General features: G+C 46.4%; 1 protein-coding gene across 3 annotated transcripts in view; it reads left to right on the plus strand.

Moving 5' to 3' along the window:
• Nucleotides 1–9,080: 9,080 nt before the first annotated feature.
• DRC8 (dynein regulatory complex subunit 8) overlaps nucleotides 9,081–15,324 on the plus strand; it is a 56,555-nt gene continuing 50,311 nt past the window's right edge. For all 3 annotated transcript variants that reach the window (XR_012902832.2, XM_075924896.2, XM_075924895.2), the window contains exon 1: nucleotides 9,081–9,221. Coding sequence is in view for 2 of the 3 variants with exons in the window: in XM_075924896.2 (XP_075781011.1) it covers nucleotides 9,191–9,221 (31 nt within the window). In the remaining variant the exon portion in view is untranslated. The remainder of the gene's footprint in view (nucleotides 9,222–15,324) is intronic.

Here is a 15,324-nt window from a genome sequence, read left to right on the forward strand (position 1 = left end):
GCTTCCCTCGGGGGCCAGCCTAGGGGCCGGAGCAGGCGAGGGGCTCAGTGGGGGCCGTGCTCACAGGACTGGCTTGCTGCGTTTTTCCCAGGAGCAGCTACTGTGTCAAACGGCCAGGCATGGCTGCATGCTGTCTGTGTGCAGCACCCTTCGGGAGGTGTGGGGTCTGGCCTGAGCTTTTGAGGCCTTGGCTGCTTCCAGCCGGCACCCCCTTCCTCCCCAGTCCGGACGTGTGCGAGCAGTATGGTCCCAGGCAGGCCCTGCAGCTGCCTGCCGCATCCACATGCTGCACAGTCAGACTGTAGGAGGTTGCATGTGCTGCATATTGGTACACAGTGTGCAGCTTGAACTGCCTGAGTGACACTCCCTCCCCCTAGTTCCTGGGTCCCAGCTCCCCCTGCCCTTGTGAGTGAAAAGCGCAACACTCACCAGAGGATCCTTCCCTGGCCTCTGACGAAGCCCGGGAGATGTCCTGGCTGCTCGGCACCGTCTCAATGTGGAGGGTGACGGTGCTGCCCTGGTCATCCTCGTCCTCTTCCAACCCGGATCCAGTGGGCAGCTCAGCCTCCTCCTCTGCCTCGACTGGCCTGGTGACGGAGGGGCGCATGCTGGTGTCCATGGGCACTGAGGGGCCTTCTGTTGCTGTCTCCCCAAGATGGCGTGGAGACGATCATAGTGGGGGCAGATGTTGGCTCCTGCCCCCTGCCCCTCGGTGGCCCAGACATAGCCCAGACGCAGCTCCTTCACTTTTGCCCGGACCTGTTCAAGGGTCAGGCTGGATGTCCCTGGTGGGAGAGCGCCTGGGCCATGCGGCGGAAGATGTCGGCATTCCGCCGACGGGCACAGGGGTCATGGAGGGCTTCCTCATTGGCCCACAGGTCAAGCAGGGCCTTCACCTTGGCTGGGGACCAGGATGGGGCATACCTATTGGTGCCCCTCAGGGCCTCCTGCGAACCCTGGGATGGCTGCTGGGAGGAAGGTGCAGGTTGCTGGTGCCCCCCAGGAGCAGACATTCTCGAGGCTTGTGGCTGCAGCAGGGCAGAGCCATGCGGGAGAGGTGGGTGGCAGAGGAGCTGCTGCTGTGTGGCCTCTGCAGGCTGCGTGTGCCTTTAAGGGAGCTCCAGTAACCAGGAAGTCTGGTGCTGTGAGTGCGGGTACAGCGCATCCAAGCGGCCACTAGGCTTTTTTCCTAGGAGGCTGGTTCTTGTGCAAAAACTCTTGGCTGCCTGTCTACACTGGCCTCTTGCATCAAAGAGGCATCAAAACCCTTGTGCAAGAAGCCCTGATTTCAGACGCTGTACTGTAGATTTACTTGCACAAGAACACGCATGCTGTGTAGATGGGTGGCAAGTTTTTGTGCAAGACTGGCTGTTTTTGCACAAGAAGCACCAGTGTAGACATAGCCCCAGTGTGTAATGGAGAAGCGGGGCTAGGTCTACTCTCTACTCCAGGTCCTGGCTCAGGGACCCTATAGATATCAGCCATCCGTCATGTCCTTTTGTCTAAGCCTCATCACTGCTCTAATTCTCTGGGACACTTCCTCATGGCTCCACACTGTCTTTATCCTTACCTCAGGTCCTTGTCCTGATGAGAGTCCCAGCAAGCAGCCCAGAACTTTCACTCTCCCCAGCTTCTGACAGCACTGCCCTGTCCAAGGTCCTGCAGCTCCGTCAGCCTGCCACACAACATCCACACTGGGGATTTTAAATATCCGTTAATTGAATAGTCGATTAACCTCATGAATTCTTATTGGTTAGTTGACTATTCTATAGTCCCTGAGCAGCACCTGCCGGGGGGGGGAGGGGAGAGGTCTGAGCTCCCAGACCCAGCACGAACCGGAACTGAGCCAGGCTGCCAACCCACCTGGCTCCTAATATACTTTAAATGCAGAGACATAGCAGAGGTAGGTCCAGGACTCAGTGCAAGCCAGGACTGACCTGGGCTGCTGGCCAGCCTACTAAAAATGTACTGGCAAGAGGTGGGGGGAAAATGTGTGTAGTCTATAGCATTAGCCTATAAGCTTTTGTTAACCGGTTAATCGACTATACTATTACATCTCTAATCCACACTTCTCCAGCTCAAGCAAGGAACTGATAATCTCACACCAGCCCTGCAGATCTTCTAATGCAACTGGGTCTTCCTTGATGCTTCTTTGATTGACTGCTTCCCATGCAACTACTTTAGGCCATTTGGAGGATTGCTCTACTGCCCTTTTCTGGGGCAGGGCAGGGTTATGAGGTCTCCAGCAGGGAACCTCTGAACATAGTCTACCCCATCATGCAGCTCCACTGCAGAAATCTACCTAGTCATTTCCCCAAGGTGGACTAAGAGTTCTATTTTGATGGGGAGGTAGGACCACTGATAATTAAGAGGGAGGGAAGCTTTGATGTAAGAGAATGCAATGTTTGTTTGGGATTCTTCCTCCTTCTCCTGTCCTATGAGTTCCTTTTTTTCCTCTGACTTTTTTTCCCCTTCCTAAACCACCTCCCTATAAACTTCCAACACATTCCTAATGAGGTCAAATAGCACAGATCAGATAGACTACAACAACTTCTGATGCATCATGGAGGCTGTGGATGAACAGGGAAACAGATAAAGGTAAAGGTTTATCTAAAGATAAAATCTTGGATCTCATTATGACATTGGCAGACCAGATGATAGGTCATGCAAAGGCCCTGGGCCTCACTGAACACTGACAGATGCTTAGTTGAAACCAGTCTGGTTAACTTGTGTGTATAGTTATAGATAAAATATGTATTAGACTTATAGCAATATGTGCAATGTTTAAACTTTATGAAGTGCTTGTGAATTGCTGCAAGCATTAAACTCACAGTATCTGTAGCCCATGCAATAAGATAATACGTAAGTGTCTGTTTTGTAACTGTAAACATGTTTGTTTTGAAACTGTAAATCCAGTCAGGAAAGAAACATCGCCAAGTGTGAAATACTGGTTCTCCTCCATGAGGGAGGTTATTTCCTGTCCATCAGGCACACCTATTGAATCCAAATGGGCCATTGCAAGCCATCAAAAAAATCCCAAGGATTTTGTTGGTTACTTCTGGCACACCCACAAAGAGAGGGATGTGCAGAATCACTTATCCCATCAGCTTGGATGCTAAACAGATGGGGATAAAAATATCCAACCAGAAAGAATTAAAGGCTTTTTGTGCTTTTTGTGCTCTAAGGAGCAAAGATTCCTAAACATAAGCAAGAGATCACTAAAATTAACCTAAAAGACTTACAGAGATGACTTCTTTCAGCAACTCTGTTGTCATCTGAAACATCAGACTGCAGATTATTTGTGTAGCATTTACCTGTTTTAACTTTGTAAATAATGCTCATTTATTTTTCTTCTTCATGGCTACATTTGTTGTTTTTGATCTGAGATCTAAGGTGGAAATTGACAGGAGGAGTGATCTTTCTGATATTTGGTGTAGAGCCTGGATGGTGGGGAAACCTTTTTTTAGCTGGGGGGGGGGGGGCACTGACCCAAAGAAAAATCATTGGGGGACACACACCAGTGAGAAGCAAAACAAAAACCCAACAACCATCAATGGCCTGGCCCTAGAGAAACCAAATCAAACCAAACCAAAACCACAAACAAACCAAAAGCACAAAAAGAAAAAAACCTCACTGGTCTGCCCCCCAAGAAACAAACAAACAAAACCCCCTCATTGGCCTGGCCTCCAAGAAACAAAAAGAAACAAACCTCACTGGCCTGGCCCCTGGGAATAAAAAGACACAGACACACTCAGAATGCTGGGCTCCCTTGTGCAGACCCACCCTCTGGTTTTCCTTGATCTGGCCAGTGGCAAGGCTCAAGGCTTACTCTTTCCCTTGCCATAACAGGGAGCCAGTGCTAGGGCTCCAGCTTTGCAGGGGGGATGCCAAGGCAGGGAGAACTGCAGTGGGGCTGGAGTGCTAATGCTGGTTTACCCTGGTGCAGGGGGAAGGGAAGCCCTGTGCCTCGCCAGAGGCCAGATTGAGAGAAGCCAGGGGCTAGATCCAGCCTACAGGCCAAATGTTCCCCACCTCTGGCATGGAGTGACCATTCATCTGCAGCTCCCCTTGACTGGAAATGGCGAACCGCAGCCAATGAGAACTGAGAGGTTCCATGGCTATGGACACTTAGATAAATAAAGCATCTTGCTCCTGCCTCTGGCTTACTCGGATGGGTCTGGGACCCAACTTTGAAAACCCACATCTTAGAGAGCACAGAGACAATGGATGCCTCATGACTCAGCAAAGCATTAGAACATGTGATTTATGACTCCATATTTAGCCAGTATTTTTCCAGGCACCTCGACTGGGAGTATAAATTAGAGACTGTGACATCATCTCTGTGCCTCATTCCTGCCTTTCATCTCTGGGCTGAGATTTCTAACAAAGGCAGCTTGACCACTGTATTGTGCCTGAGGAGTTTATACTTGCTACTTAGCTGGGGGGAAATCTATGTATAGAACACACAACAAGTTAGGGGTTTGTGCCTGCTTCTTAACAGTCTGCCTTGCATTTGTATTGTTGCTTGTGAGCCACTCCAAACAGAGCCACAAATGGAGAATATTATCAAGTTGTGCAATCAATTAAGGAAGCTAAGAGAGAACAAAAGAAGATGGATGAAACTGCAAGACAGCAATATTCCCATGACATGAGGAATAGATGCACTGATTAAAGTGGCAAAAGAAAATTGGCTTGAACAACAGTACATTTATATACACAATTCTTTGCAGTAAATGCTACTAGGAAAGCTTAACAAATCATCAAAATTCCTTGAAAGGGTTCCCTCACAGGAAAAATACCATTTCACTCAACACTTAGGTAGGTGTCACCAATAACTGTATAATATGAGCAAAACAAACTCTAAGTTGGAAATGAAAGAAGCAGAGTGGATCTGCCTGAAAAGCTTGATTTTCCTGATGAACTTTTCCCCTACTATCTACAAAAGTAGAAGATGTGGTGTGGACTTTGAAAAACAATAAGGTCTCTACAGTGGATAACACACAAGCAAAGTGGTAGAGAGGCACTCATCTGGGCATACCATAAGCTTGTCAATGTGATTTGGGAGTCTGAAGGATGGCCCCAAATTTGGACACAATCACTGATGTTTTCTATTCCTAAAAAGGGGGACCCAATTATTATTGACACACCTGAGCAAAATATTATTGCACATGATCCTGAAGAGAGTTGCACCCAATAATTTTCTCACTGAAAAACAAGCTGGGTTTGGACCTGGAGCAAATGTTTAGCCTGTCTGTGCTGCATGTGAAAGTGATGGAGAATGATGGCAAGGTGGTCCATACCTCTGTGAATTTTGCTAGGGCATTTGACAGCATAGAACACAACCACTTCAGGCAATCTTGTGTTTCAGTGAAGTCGGTGAAAAAATAATAAGGTGGATACAATATCTCTATGAAAATGCAATGGCTTCAGTATTTGTGGGGCATGAGCAAAGTAGTTGGTTTGATTAGTGTCCGAGGGGTTGCATGATATTACAGACATCTTCAAGAAGTTTTAAGAAAACCCCTCTGTGGATGAAAAATTAGTCATCTGTGCTTCACTGATGGTATTCAGCTGATGGGATCATTGCAAGAAAAGGTGCAAAAACGGCTAAAAAGAGTAAGGTCAAAAGATATTACATACACACACACACAAAACCAAACAAGGACAATGGTGAAATCTAAGTCCACTGAAAAGGCAAAGATATTCCTATCCAAATCTGCAACTTCTATTTGAAGTGCATTGAGCACTTCAAACACGTAGGTAGTATGACTAGAAGGGATGGTAAACATCACTTAGAAATCTGACATGAAGCTGGAATCACAATTGTTGCTCTAGCAACACTCAGCCACATTTGGAGAAGCAAAGGAATTACCATGAAGTGTAAAATTAAATTGCTGCAGTATCTTGTCCTCAGCATCTTGCTACATGCTTGTGAGAAATTGATGCTTAGGCTGTCTACATTACTCCTTTTGTTGGTAACTTATGTTGCTCAGGGTTGTGAAAACACCACAATTGGAGCAACATAAGTTACATCAACAGAATTGCTGGTGTGGACAGTGCTATGTCAGCAGGAGAGTGTCTCCTGCCAATATACCTACCATTGCTTACTGGCGGGGGGCAGGGAGTGTTAGTTATCTCTACAGAAGAGCTGTATCCCATTGAAACAGAGCAGCTACATGAGAGACCTTGCAACAGCACAGCTGCCTCAGTGCATCTGTGCCACTGTAAGCTCTGGTGTAGACATTGCCTTAGGAAACAGGGCACTGAAGGCAGGAAGTCTCTTAAATTGAAAAGACACAAGCAATTGCTGCACATTAGTTATCCCTTATACCTGATTAATGAGGAGGTACTTGCCCAAATTTACAGCAGGACTGGAATGATACCTGATATTGTCAAGATGATCAAAGAAAAATTGAGTTTGCAAGACATTTGGGAGAGCTGAGCTGAGCAAGACTCCTGAAGCCAGTTTGTAGAGATTGGTGCCAACTTCAGGGAGGTGCTCATGGCTAAGATGGTTCAATGTTGTGGCTAATTAGATGGGATGCCATATGGCACTCTTCTCAAGGCTATGTGAAGACCATGAAATGTGGAGGGAGATTATTGGCCAAAGACTGTCATTTGTTGTGTTTACTTTTCATTATGATGTGACTCTGGTGCTTTGCATTAAGGGAGATAATGTGTGTAGTATTTAGAGTAGCTTTGCTCAAATGTTACTAATCCACTAAACCATTCAAGAGCATGAGATGATGTTTCACTAAGCTAATTGTGTGTTGTATTAGGGCTCTTATTATGCCCATTTTTATTCTACATTATGTTTTAATAAAAGACAAAGGCAAAATAACTGATTGCAAGGGGTATCATGGTGTGGTCATTTAAAAAAATAACTTATATTACAGTATTACAAAAATATAATTTGTTTTAGGAAGCAAAGAGCTCTGGTTCTGTTCAATTTTATAGGTGAACTGGTTGTAAGTTTCTATTATTTTGCATGATCTCTGAGCACAACATAACTATGTTTGTTGTGGGAAAAATAATCATCACCCCTTCTTTGCTGCACTTCAACATTAGAAAAAGCAGCTGCTTAGGGCAAGGACAAGGGTCTAGTTCTAGGACTTTTATAATCAATGTTCTTGCTGTGAAATCCTAAATGAATACTATGGTTGTTATCTGAGTGAATCCTTAACTTAAACATTAATATCCCTAAATAATTTTTTCTCATTTAAGAAAATAGCACTCTGAAATAACTAATGAGGCACCACTTTTCAATGCAGCTTAATTGTATTCTTGTGTTTATATTTTGTATTTTTTAACTTTCAGAGTTGATTTTGAGTTTGAAAAGCCACGAACTGCATGCATGTGTAAATTCTCAGCCAAAATTTTAATCTGGATTTTCCCTCAATGTCAGGGGATATAAAGAAAACGTTAGCTATGTCGGTTTTTCTTTATTTAAGCATAACATGTCTTTTAATTTTTCAGTGCATAGATGGAGAGTCCTTTCACTGCTGCCATGTGCCATTTTAAAAAGCCTGATTCTGTGAAAGGGCAAGATTGTATAATTCACAGCATCACATTATTTATTTGAGGGAGACTACCCCAAAAACAAACACTTTTAAACAGGAGGAGGCTTTTTGATAGAAAACGAATATATTAGGGACTTATGCTGAAAATAGCATGAAGGGAGGTTGCTTACTACTGAAATCAATAGGACTCTGTGGCAATAATAACTATTTTTCATAATGCTTGCAGGACCAGGACCATGGACTTTTCTTCTTCAGTGGTGCCAATTCTGCTTTGAAATCAGACAATTTCTAAAGAGTGAATGACTGTTAACATATTTTTTTTCAATATAGTGATGGCAATAACAGTGTAATACTAAACATAAAAAACAAAAATTCCACAACTAGATTAAATATTTGGGAGTAGCCAGCAATTTGAAACTTTTACACAGAAGTGTGCTGACTTCTATACCCATTATCCACAGGCCTGTAATCTCCTGAAGAAGATAAAACATAATGGCCAGATTCCAACAAACCAGCATTTTAAACTATTTTATTCATTTTTATATTGCTTGGTTGTAGTTGCAGTGTTTCTGTAGAATTAAGCATTGGGGCTAGGGCGAAAGACAGACAAAAGAGTTTATTTATTGTTGTTGAAATTAGTGGGAGCTGTGGTTTTCAGTGGTTACTAAGTTAAACCCAAAAGGAGATTCCTTCATTGGTGCTACATAGACATGGATATATATCCACTGCAACGTAAACTACAGCGGCCTATTTTTGCTTTGCAATGTACGTGGACTTTTAATTGAACTTCACAAGTGCGCAACGAACTTGTATGATAGACAGTGGATCACAACCTTTCCAGACTAAACCTTTATCCCCCTTTAGGAAGCTGATTTGTCTTGAGTACCCTGAAGTTGCATGTCACTTAAAAATGACTTGCTTATACAATCAGAGATAGAAATACAGAAGTGTTACAGCACACTACCACTGAAACATGGCTTACCTTTCAATGTCTACAGTATAAAGTAAATCAATTGAAACTATTGCACTTACATTTCAGGATGAGGTATATCAAACAGTTTCAACAAATCATTGTCTGAAATTTCATTTGCTATGGGCTGTGCAGGAATGTAGCCTGTTGTAAAACTAGCCAAGTCTCTAGATGAGTTGATGCATCTCCTGGAAGACCTCTACATACCCCCTGATTGAGAACCACTGAGTTAGGCAGGGAGCTGGACAATCACCTTTACCAAGTCACTTCCCCTCTCTGCGCCTGCTCCCCCTGCAGCAAGGAGGGGCTGACCTCTGCCTAGGGGACCTGATAGCCACTGAACCATTGCAAGCCCTGATATGATGGAAAATTCTTCAAGTCGGGGCTGCAGCACCCTTAGCCCCAGCACCTCTGTCTTGCTGTGCAACGTCCCTACAAGGCTGGGGCTGGGCTCAGGAGTAAGCGGGGGTGGCTGGAGCAGGCTCCCTGCTGCCAGATAAAATACATCCCTGGAAGGGGAGGGGGAGGAGCGTCAGGGGCTCCCCCCCCCCCGCATGGGACAGGAGGCTGCAACCTCTGCGGGGAGAGCGAGAGTCCCGGGGGCCGGGCCGGGCTCAGCCGGAGCTGGGAGCGCGCGGGCGCGGCCAGGCCAGCAGCAGCCGCTGCCGCGTTGCCATGGTGACGGCGGCTGCGGGCCGCCATGGCGGAGGAGAAGGAGGGAGCCGCGGCGGGTAAGAAACCGCCGGGGCCGAGACCCGGCCCGGCAGCGGCTCAGCCCCCGCCCCGCCAAACCCCCGAGAGAAGGCGCCGGGCAGCAGCGCCCCTAGTCCCAGCACCTCTGTGTGGCCGCGCAGGGCCAGGAACCCCGGGCTGGGCTGGGCCCAGGAGGAAGTGACTGGAGCCTCCCCCCCCTACGCCCTCTGCCGGGGCCCCTCGCGGGGCGATGCACCGGGACACCGGGAGAGGGTGAAAGGGGGGGGGATGGACACAGGGACACAGGGAGAGGGTGAAAGGGGGGGAGGATGGACACGGGGACACGGGGAGAGGGTGAAGGGGGGGGAGGATGGACACGGGGACACGGGGAGAGGGTGAAGGGGGGGGATGGACACAGGGACACGGGGAGAGGGTGAAGGGGGGGGAGGATGGACACGGGGACACGGGGAGAGGGTGAAGGGGGGGGAGGATGGACACGGGGACACGGGGAGAGGGTGAAGGGGGGGGATGGACACAGGGACACGGGGAGAGGGTGAAGGGGGGATGGACACGGGGACACGGGGAGAGGGTGAGGGGGGGGGAGGATGGACACGGGGACACGGGGAGAGGGTGAAGGGGGGGGATGGACACAGAGACACGGGGAGAGGGTGAAGGGGGGGGGAGGATGGACACGGGGACACGGGGAGAGGGTGAAGGGGGGATGGACACGGGGACACGGGGAGAGGGTGAAGGGGGGATGGACACGGGGACACGGGGAGAGGGTGAGGGGGGGGATGGACACGGGGACACGGGGAGAGGGTGAAGGGGGGATGGACACGGGGACACGGGGAGAGGGTGAAGGGGGGATGGACACGGGGACACGGGGAGAGGGTGAAGGGGGGATGGACACGGGGACACGGGGAGAGGGTGAAGGGGGGATGGACACGGGGACACGGGGAGAGGGTGAAGGGGGGGGATGGACACAGAGACACGGGGAGAGGGTGAAGGGGGGGGATGGACACAGGGACACGGGGAGAGGGTGAAGGGGGGGATGGACACAGGGACACGGGGAGAGGGTGAAGGGGGGATGGACACGGGGACACGGGGAGAGGGTGAAGGGGGGATGGACACGGGGACACGGGGAGAGGGTGAAGGGGGGGAGGATGGACACGGGGACACGGGGAGAGGGTGAAGGGGGGATGGACACGGGGACACGGGGAGAGGGTGAAGGGGGGATGGACACGGGGACACGGGGAGAGGGGGGGGGGGGATGGACACGGGGACACGGGGAGAGGGTGAAGGGGGGGGAGGGGACACGGGGAGAGGGTGAAGGGGGGATGGACACGGGGACACGGGGAGAGGGTGAAGGGGGGGAGGATGGACACGGGGACACGGGGAGAGGGTGAAGGGGGGGAGGATGGACACGGGGACACGGGGAGAGGGTGAAGGGGGGGGGAGGTTGGACACGGGGACAGTAGGAGATGGTGTAGGGCAGGAAGACCAACGATGTCTGGGCCAATTTATGGAAGGAACATTTTGGTAGGTTTGTTTCTTCACATTCTTTGCTGGGATTGAAGAGTGTTCCCGCCCCACCTTTTTGTCTGGCCCCTGTGCTTTTGTTTCCTTTCATGATGCCTCACACATAGTCATTACTTACTTCAGGGAGTTCACATCAGAGTCTAGAATGAAAAGGCAATATCAGCTCATGCCTCAATCAAGGAGAAACCAGCCCTTGTTTTTAGTCTCAATTTTTGGATTTATAGTCTTTCAGTTTGACATTGTAAATAAAAAACAATCCTTCCTTCTGCAGTGCTTTGTTAGTATAATAAAAGTCATATGCATCACCGTAGTTTGTAAAATGATTTAACAAACTATACACAGCACCATACATGATGAAAGTAATTCATCCACCACTGAAGTGTATTTGAGGGGAAGGGATTACTTTTGGCCCTTTACTCTAGGGCAAACCTTACAAAAAGTATCATGGGATTGTTAATGACTTTGGGGAGCAGACATTTGGTTTTACCACAGCAGAAATGCATTCACAGTAAGCTGTTTGCAACTCTATCTACCTTGGACAGCAAACAAACAAATTGATCCTCTTGGGATCTGACTTTGTGTTTCCAAAGGATCTAAGTAGTTGGAATCTAATGTTTTGACCAGTTAGCTGTTCCCTCTGCTTGTACAATTTATTATACTTCAGTTTCAAATATAGCTAGTCACCACTGCCAAGAAAAAGTAATCAGTGTGATATTAAATTAAGTGATAATGTTCATACTATTTCAGTATAGAAGGCATTAACAGATGCTATGGTTAATGGACCACAAGTATGATTTATAACAAGAATATTCAAACATCATGAATGCTAACCTCATCATATCCCAAGATAAATCAGAAATACAATTTATTTGCTGCATTAGTCTCAATAGTTTTATGTATTTTAATCTTTAGTCCGCATTTTGCCCCCTACTAATAATAGTTGTTATTCAAAATTTGCGAATTCTACATATTGTATTGAAATAATCAAATTTCAGTAGCAAACAATGTAATGTTTGTTGTTAATTATGAAAAACGGTATAATCAATAGAGCAGTGCTACAGAAATATTTGCTGTTAATTGCTGTGATGAGGAATTGGAAATTATTGTTATATGTATGTCTAAGCAACCTATTACTATTAGATGTAGGCACCATACATAAATTAAGAAATAACATCAACTTTCTTTCAGAATAAATAATTGATTTTTTTCCCTCTTTCCATTCAGTTATATGGGGCTAATAAATGAGTAGTTAGTTACATCTATATGGTTCATTTGGCCCTGTAGTTAGAGCCACTTCATGCATAAATCTTAAGGGAATGCATACCAAAAGGGAGAGGTCTTGCATCATGACCTGAAAGTGTAAGACTTGGTCTCATCCTGATTTCTGCTGGTAACAGATTCCACAGCTGAGAGCCTTCTATTTACTGATCATTCGCTGGCAAATTATCACTGGTTGTATCAGCCAGTGTTCCTGTAGAAAGAAGGTATTATGTGAATCGAAGAGGGCCTTTGAAGTAGGTTGGCCCTCACTTAAACACACAGGGCTTTAAAGATAAGGACTTTAATAATAACCAGAATTATCCAGAGTAGAGCACAGTGTATTGTGATGTACTTGCAGTGGTCTGCTTAGCAGACTAGCTGCTGCATGTTGTGGTATCTCTAGTTTGTGGGTAGACCTTTGTCTCAGGTAATTTGGTAGAGTGATTTGCAATAATCCAGTCTCAAAATAGTTACTGTGGCTACTTCCACATGTTGTAATGTAACAATACTTAGCTATTATGCATTAATTTTCATCTGTACTTAGGCCTTATCTACATGTACTAGGAGATCAGTGCTGTGGGGATCAGTTTCCTGGGAGGGTCAAGTTCATGGGTCTAGTAAAGACCCGCTAAATTGACTGTTGACTGTGCTCCCATCGACTCCGATATTCCACTAGGTAGAGAAGAGTAAATGGAGTCAACCGAAGAGTTTCTTCCATTGACCCCTTGCAATGGGGACACTGCAAGAATTCGAACTAAAGAACCTTGACTCCAGCTACACTATTCATGTAGCTGGAGTTGCATACCTTAGTTTGACATTGCCCCTTGGGTAGACTTGGCCTTTGTCTTTTCTGCAAAACACTTTCCTAGACCCTCTAAATAGACCTCTGAAAGATTGATCCTCGCAGCATCAATCTCCCGGTAAGTGTAGACAAGGTATTTGAGTTGTATGATTATTATTCCTACCTTATAGATAAGGAAACTCAAGCACAGACAGACTAAGCAAATTTGCCTAAAGTGGTACAGCAGGTCATAAGCAGAGGTGAGAACAGAACTCAGGAAGCCTAACTGCTGACCAGTACTATCACATAGAGAAAGTTACATGGAAAGGGTCTTGCTATTGTCTTCGCCAACTAACAGATTTACAGACATTCAGTCTGATTTTCTAATATGTCTAAATGAGTTAGGTACCAAACTCTGAAAATCAATTAGCGATAGACATTTGACTTGTTTTTGGAGCATTTGTGAAAATCCCTCAGTGATGGAGTTTAACCCCCATCACCTGCAAGGCAAGGAAAAGAACTTAGTCATGCTTTGCAGCTGGGAGGTGATTAATTACTTGCCTTCTGACAAAGGAGGAGGAGCTGGGCCTTTTAAGTAGATTGAGGGAGTGACATGAGGTAGAGAAGAGCAGTCTCTGATGAGAGAATTTTGAAGTAGGGTAGAACAGAGAAAATGGTGGAGAAAGCATTTACAGAAGTGAGTTAGGCCTTTAAGTGAAGCCTTGAGGTAGACCTAACAAGGGAGCTACAATGAAGCCTGAGCAGGGTGTAAGGGCTGTTATTTTGAAGATGCTAGTAACCAATCCTAGGACTTCCAGGTACATGATAGGCATCATGGCAATGCTGAAAGCTCTGGATCTCTGCCAAGAAACAGCTGAATTGAAATAGCCATTCTTGTTAGTTTCACGGCTGCTATTCTTTCTATAACAGCAATGAAACTGACAGAATATTAATGCTATATATTTCATTTCAGGAATACCATATCTTCATGTCTTCAGATCAAAAATTCCAAATTGGCACAAAAGCAAATTTGTAAATACTGAAACTACTTCTTAAGCAGAACTCCTGAGTTGTGGCTGACTGTACTAGTCACTTTTAAAAATCTTGGCCCTAGTTTTTAACCAGTTGACCAGTGTTCTACGGTATAAAACAGAAATTGCAGTCTGTATGTTGTGGTTCAGGCAGCACAGTAACATTAAACTGTGTTGCCAAATTAGCCTTTGGGGTATTCCGAGAAATTCATTGTGGGCTTCTTCTAACTTTACTGGTTAGGGCTTCCCTTGGGTCCTATTATTTTAATTTTTTCCTTTTCATCTGAGTTTATGTTCTTATAGATATACACAACAAGAGACAATATCGGATCACATTCTGCCAACTTTTGTGCACAATATTAAACTTTATTTGAATAAGTAATCCCATTTACTTAAATATATTCACAAAAACAGTCTCACTAAAGTTGATGGCACTACTTTTGTGGGTAAAGTTAAACATGTGCATAAATATTTACAAGATCAAGACCATAGTCTCCATGTCTATTCTGATTATCTGTTGTTCCTTATTGTACTGCTACTTTTTTCCTGGTGTATTTTGAAAATTTATTTTATACTCTGCTGATTCTACTATTGCTCTATTTCACTCTTTTGTTTCTCTATATATGTATTTTCTACTCTAGTATTCTGTTCTTCTTTCCCTTTTTTCCCCCATAGTGTTTAAGGGTGTGTCTAGACTACAGTTTTTTTCCGGAAAAACGGCCATTTTTCTGAAAAAACTTCACCCACGTCCACACTGCAATCGCATTCTTTTAAAAGAAAATCGAAAGAACACAGGGGGTTTTCTGACATTAGTAAACCTCACTCTATGAGGAAGAGTGCCTTTTTCCAAAAGAGCTCTTTCTGAAAAAGGCATTTGTGGACGCGGAAGAGGGAGTTCTTTAGAAAAAAGCAGCCTTTAGGAAAAAGCACAGGTGTCCTGGTGGACACTCTGTCCACAGTAATCACAGCTCTAATAGTTCCTGTCTCTTGGCACTCTTAAAGCTGCAGGCACCTGGGACAAGCCTTGTGGTAGGAAGCTGGCCTTGCAGCAGGACCTTGATCACGTGGCTCTGACTACCACAGGCCTGCTGACAGATGGCAGAGCCACAAGCCCCCCGACACCACTCCTGGCCCTTCCAGAAAGCAGCCCTCGGGTCCCAAGACCCACCCAAGGGCACCAAATACTGGGCGCCTTCCTGGACTGGGCCAGATATCCTGTCCCTCTTGGAGCTGTGTGGGGAGGAGGAGGCCCTGAAGGATCTCAGCTCCAAGTGCTGCAACATGGACATTTATGGGCACATAGCTGAAGGTCTGGCCCACAGAGGACACTACCCCCCCACACCCTTGACCAAATCTGGAGCAAGGTCAAGGAGCTCTGGCAAGGGTACACGTGGGCCAGGGAGCGCAGCTGTCCCTCCGGGGCAGGACCACACTCCTGCCTATACTACCAAGAGCTCCACCAGATACTGGGTGGTGGACAAGCCCTTTCCCCACCCATGCTGGTGTACTCGGGCTTGGAGACACCCGTGG

This window comes from Pelodiscus sinensis, chromosome 3 (genome assembly GCF_052426305.1).
Source record: "Pelodiscus sinensis isolate ZL-2025 chromosome 3, ASM5242630v1, whole genome shotgun sequence".
NCBI classification, from domain to species: domain Eukaryota; kingdom Metazoa; phylum Chordata; order Testudines; family Trionychidae; genus Pelodiscus; species Pelodiscus sinensis.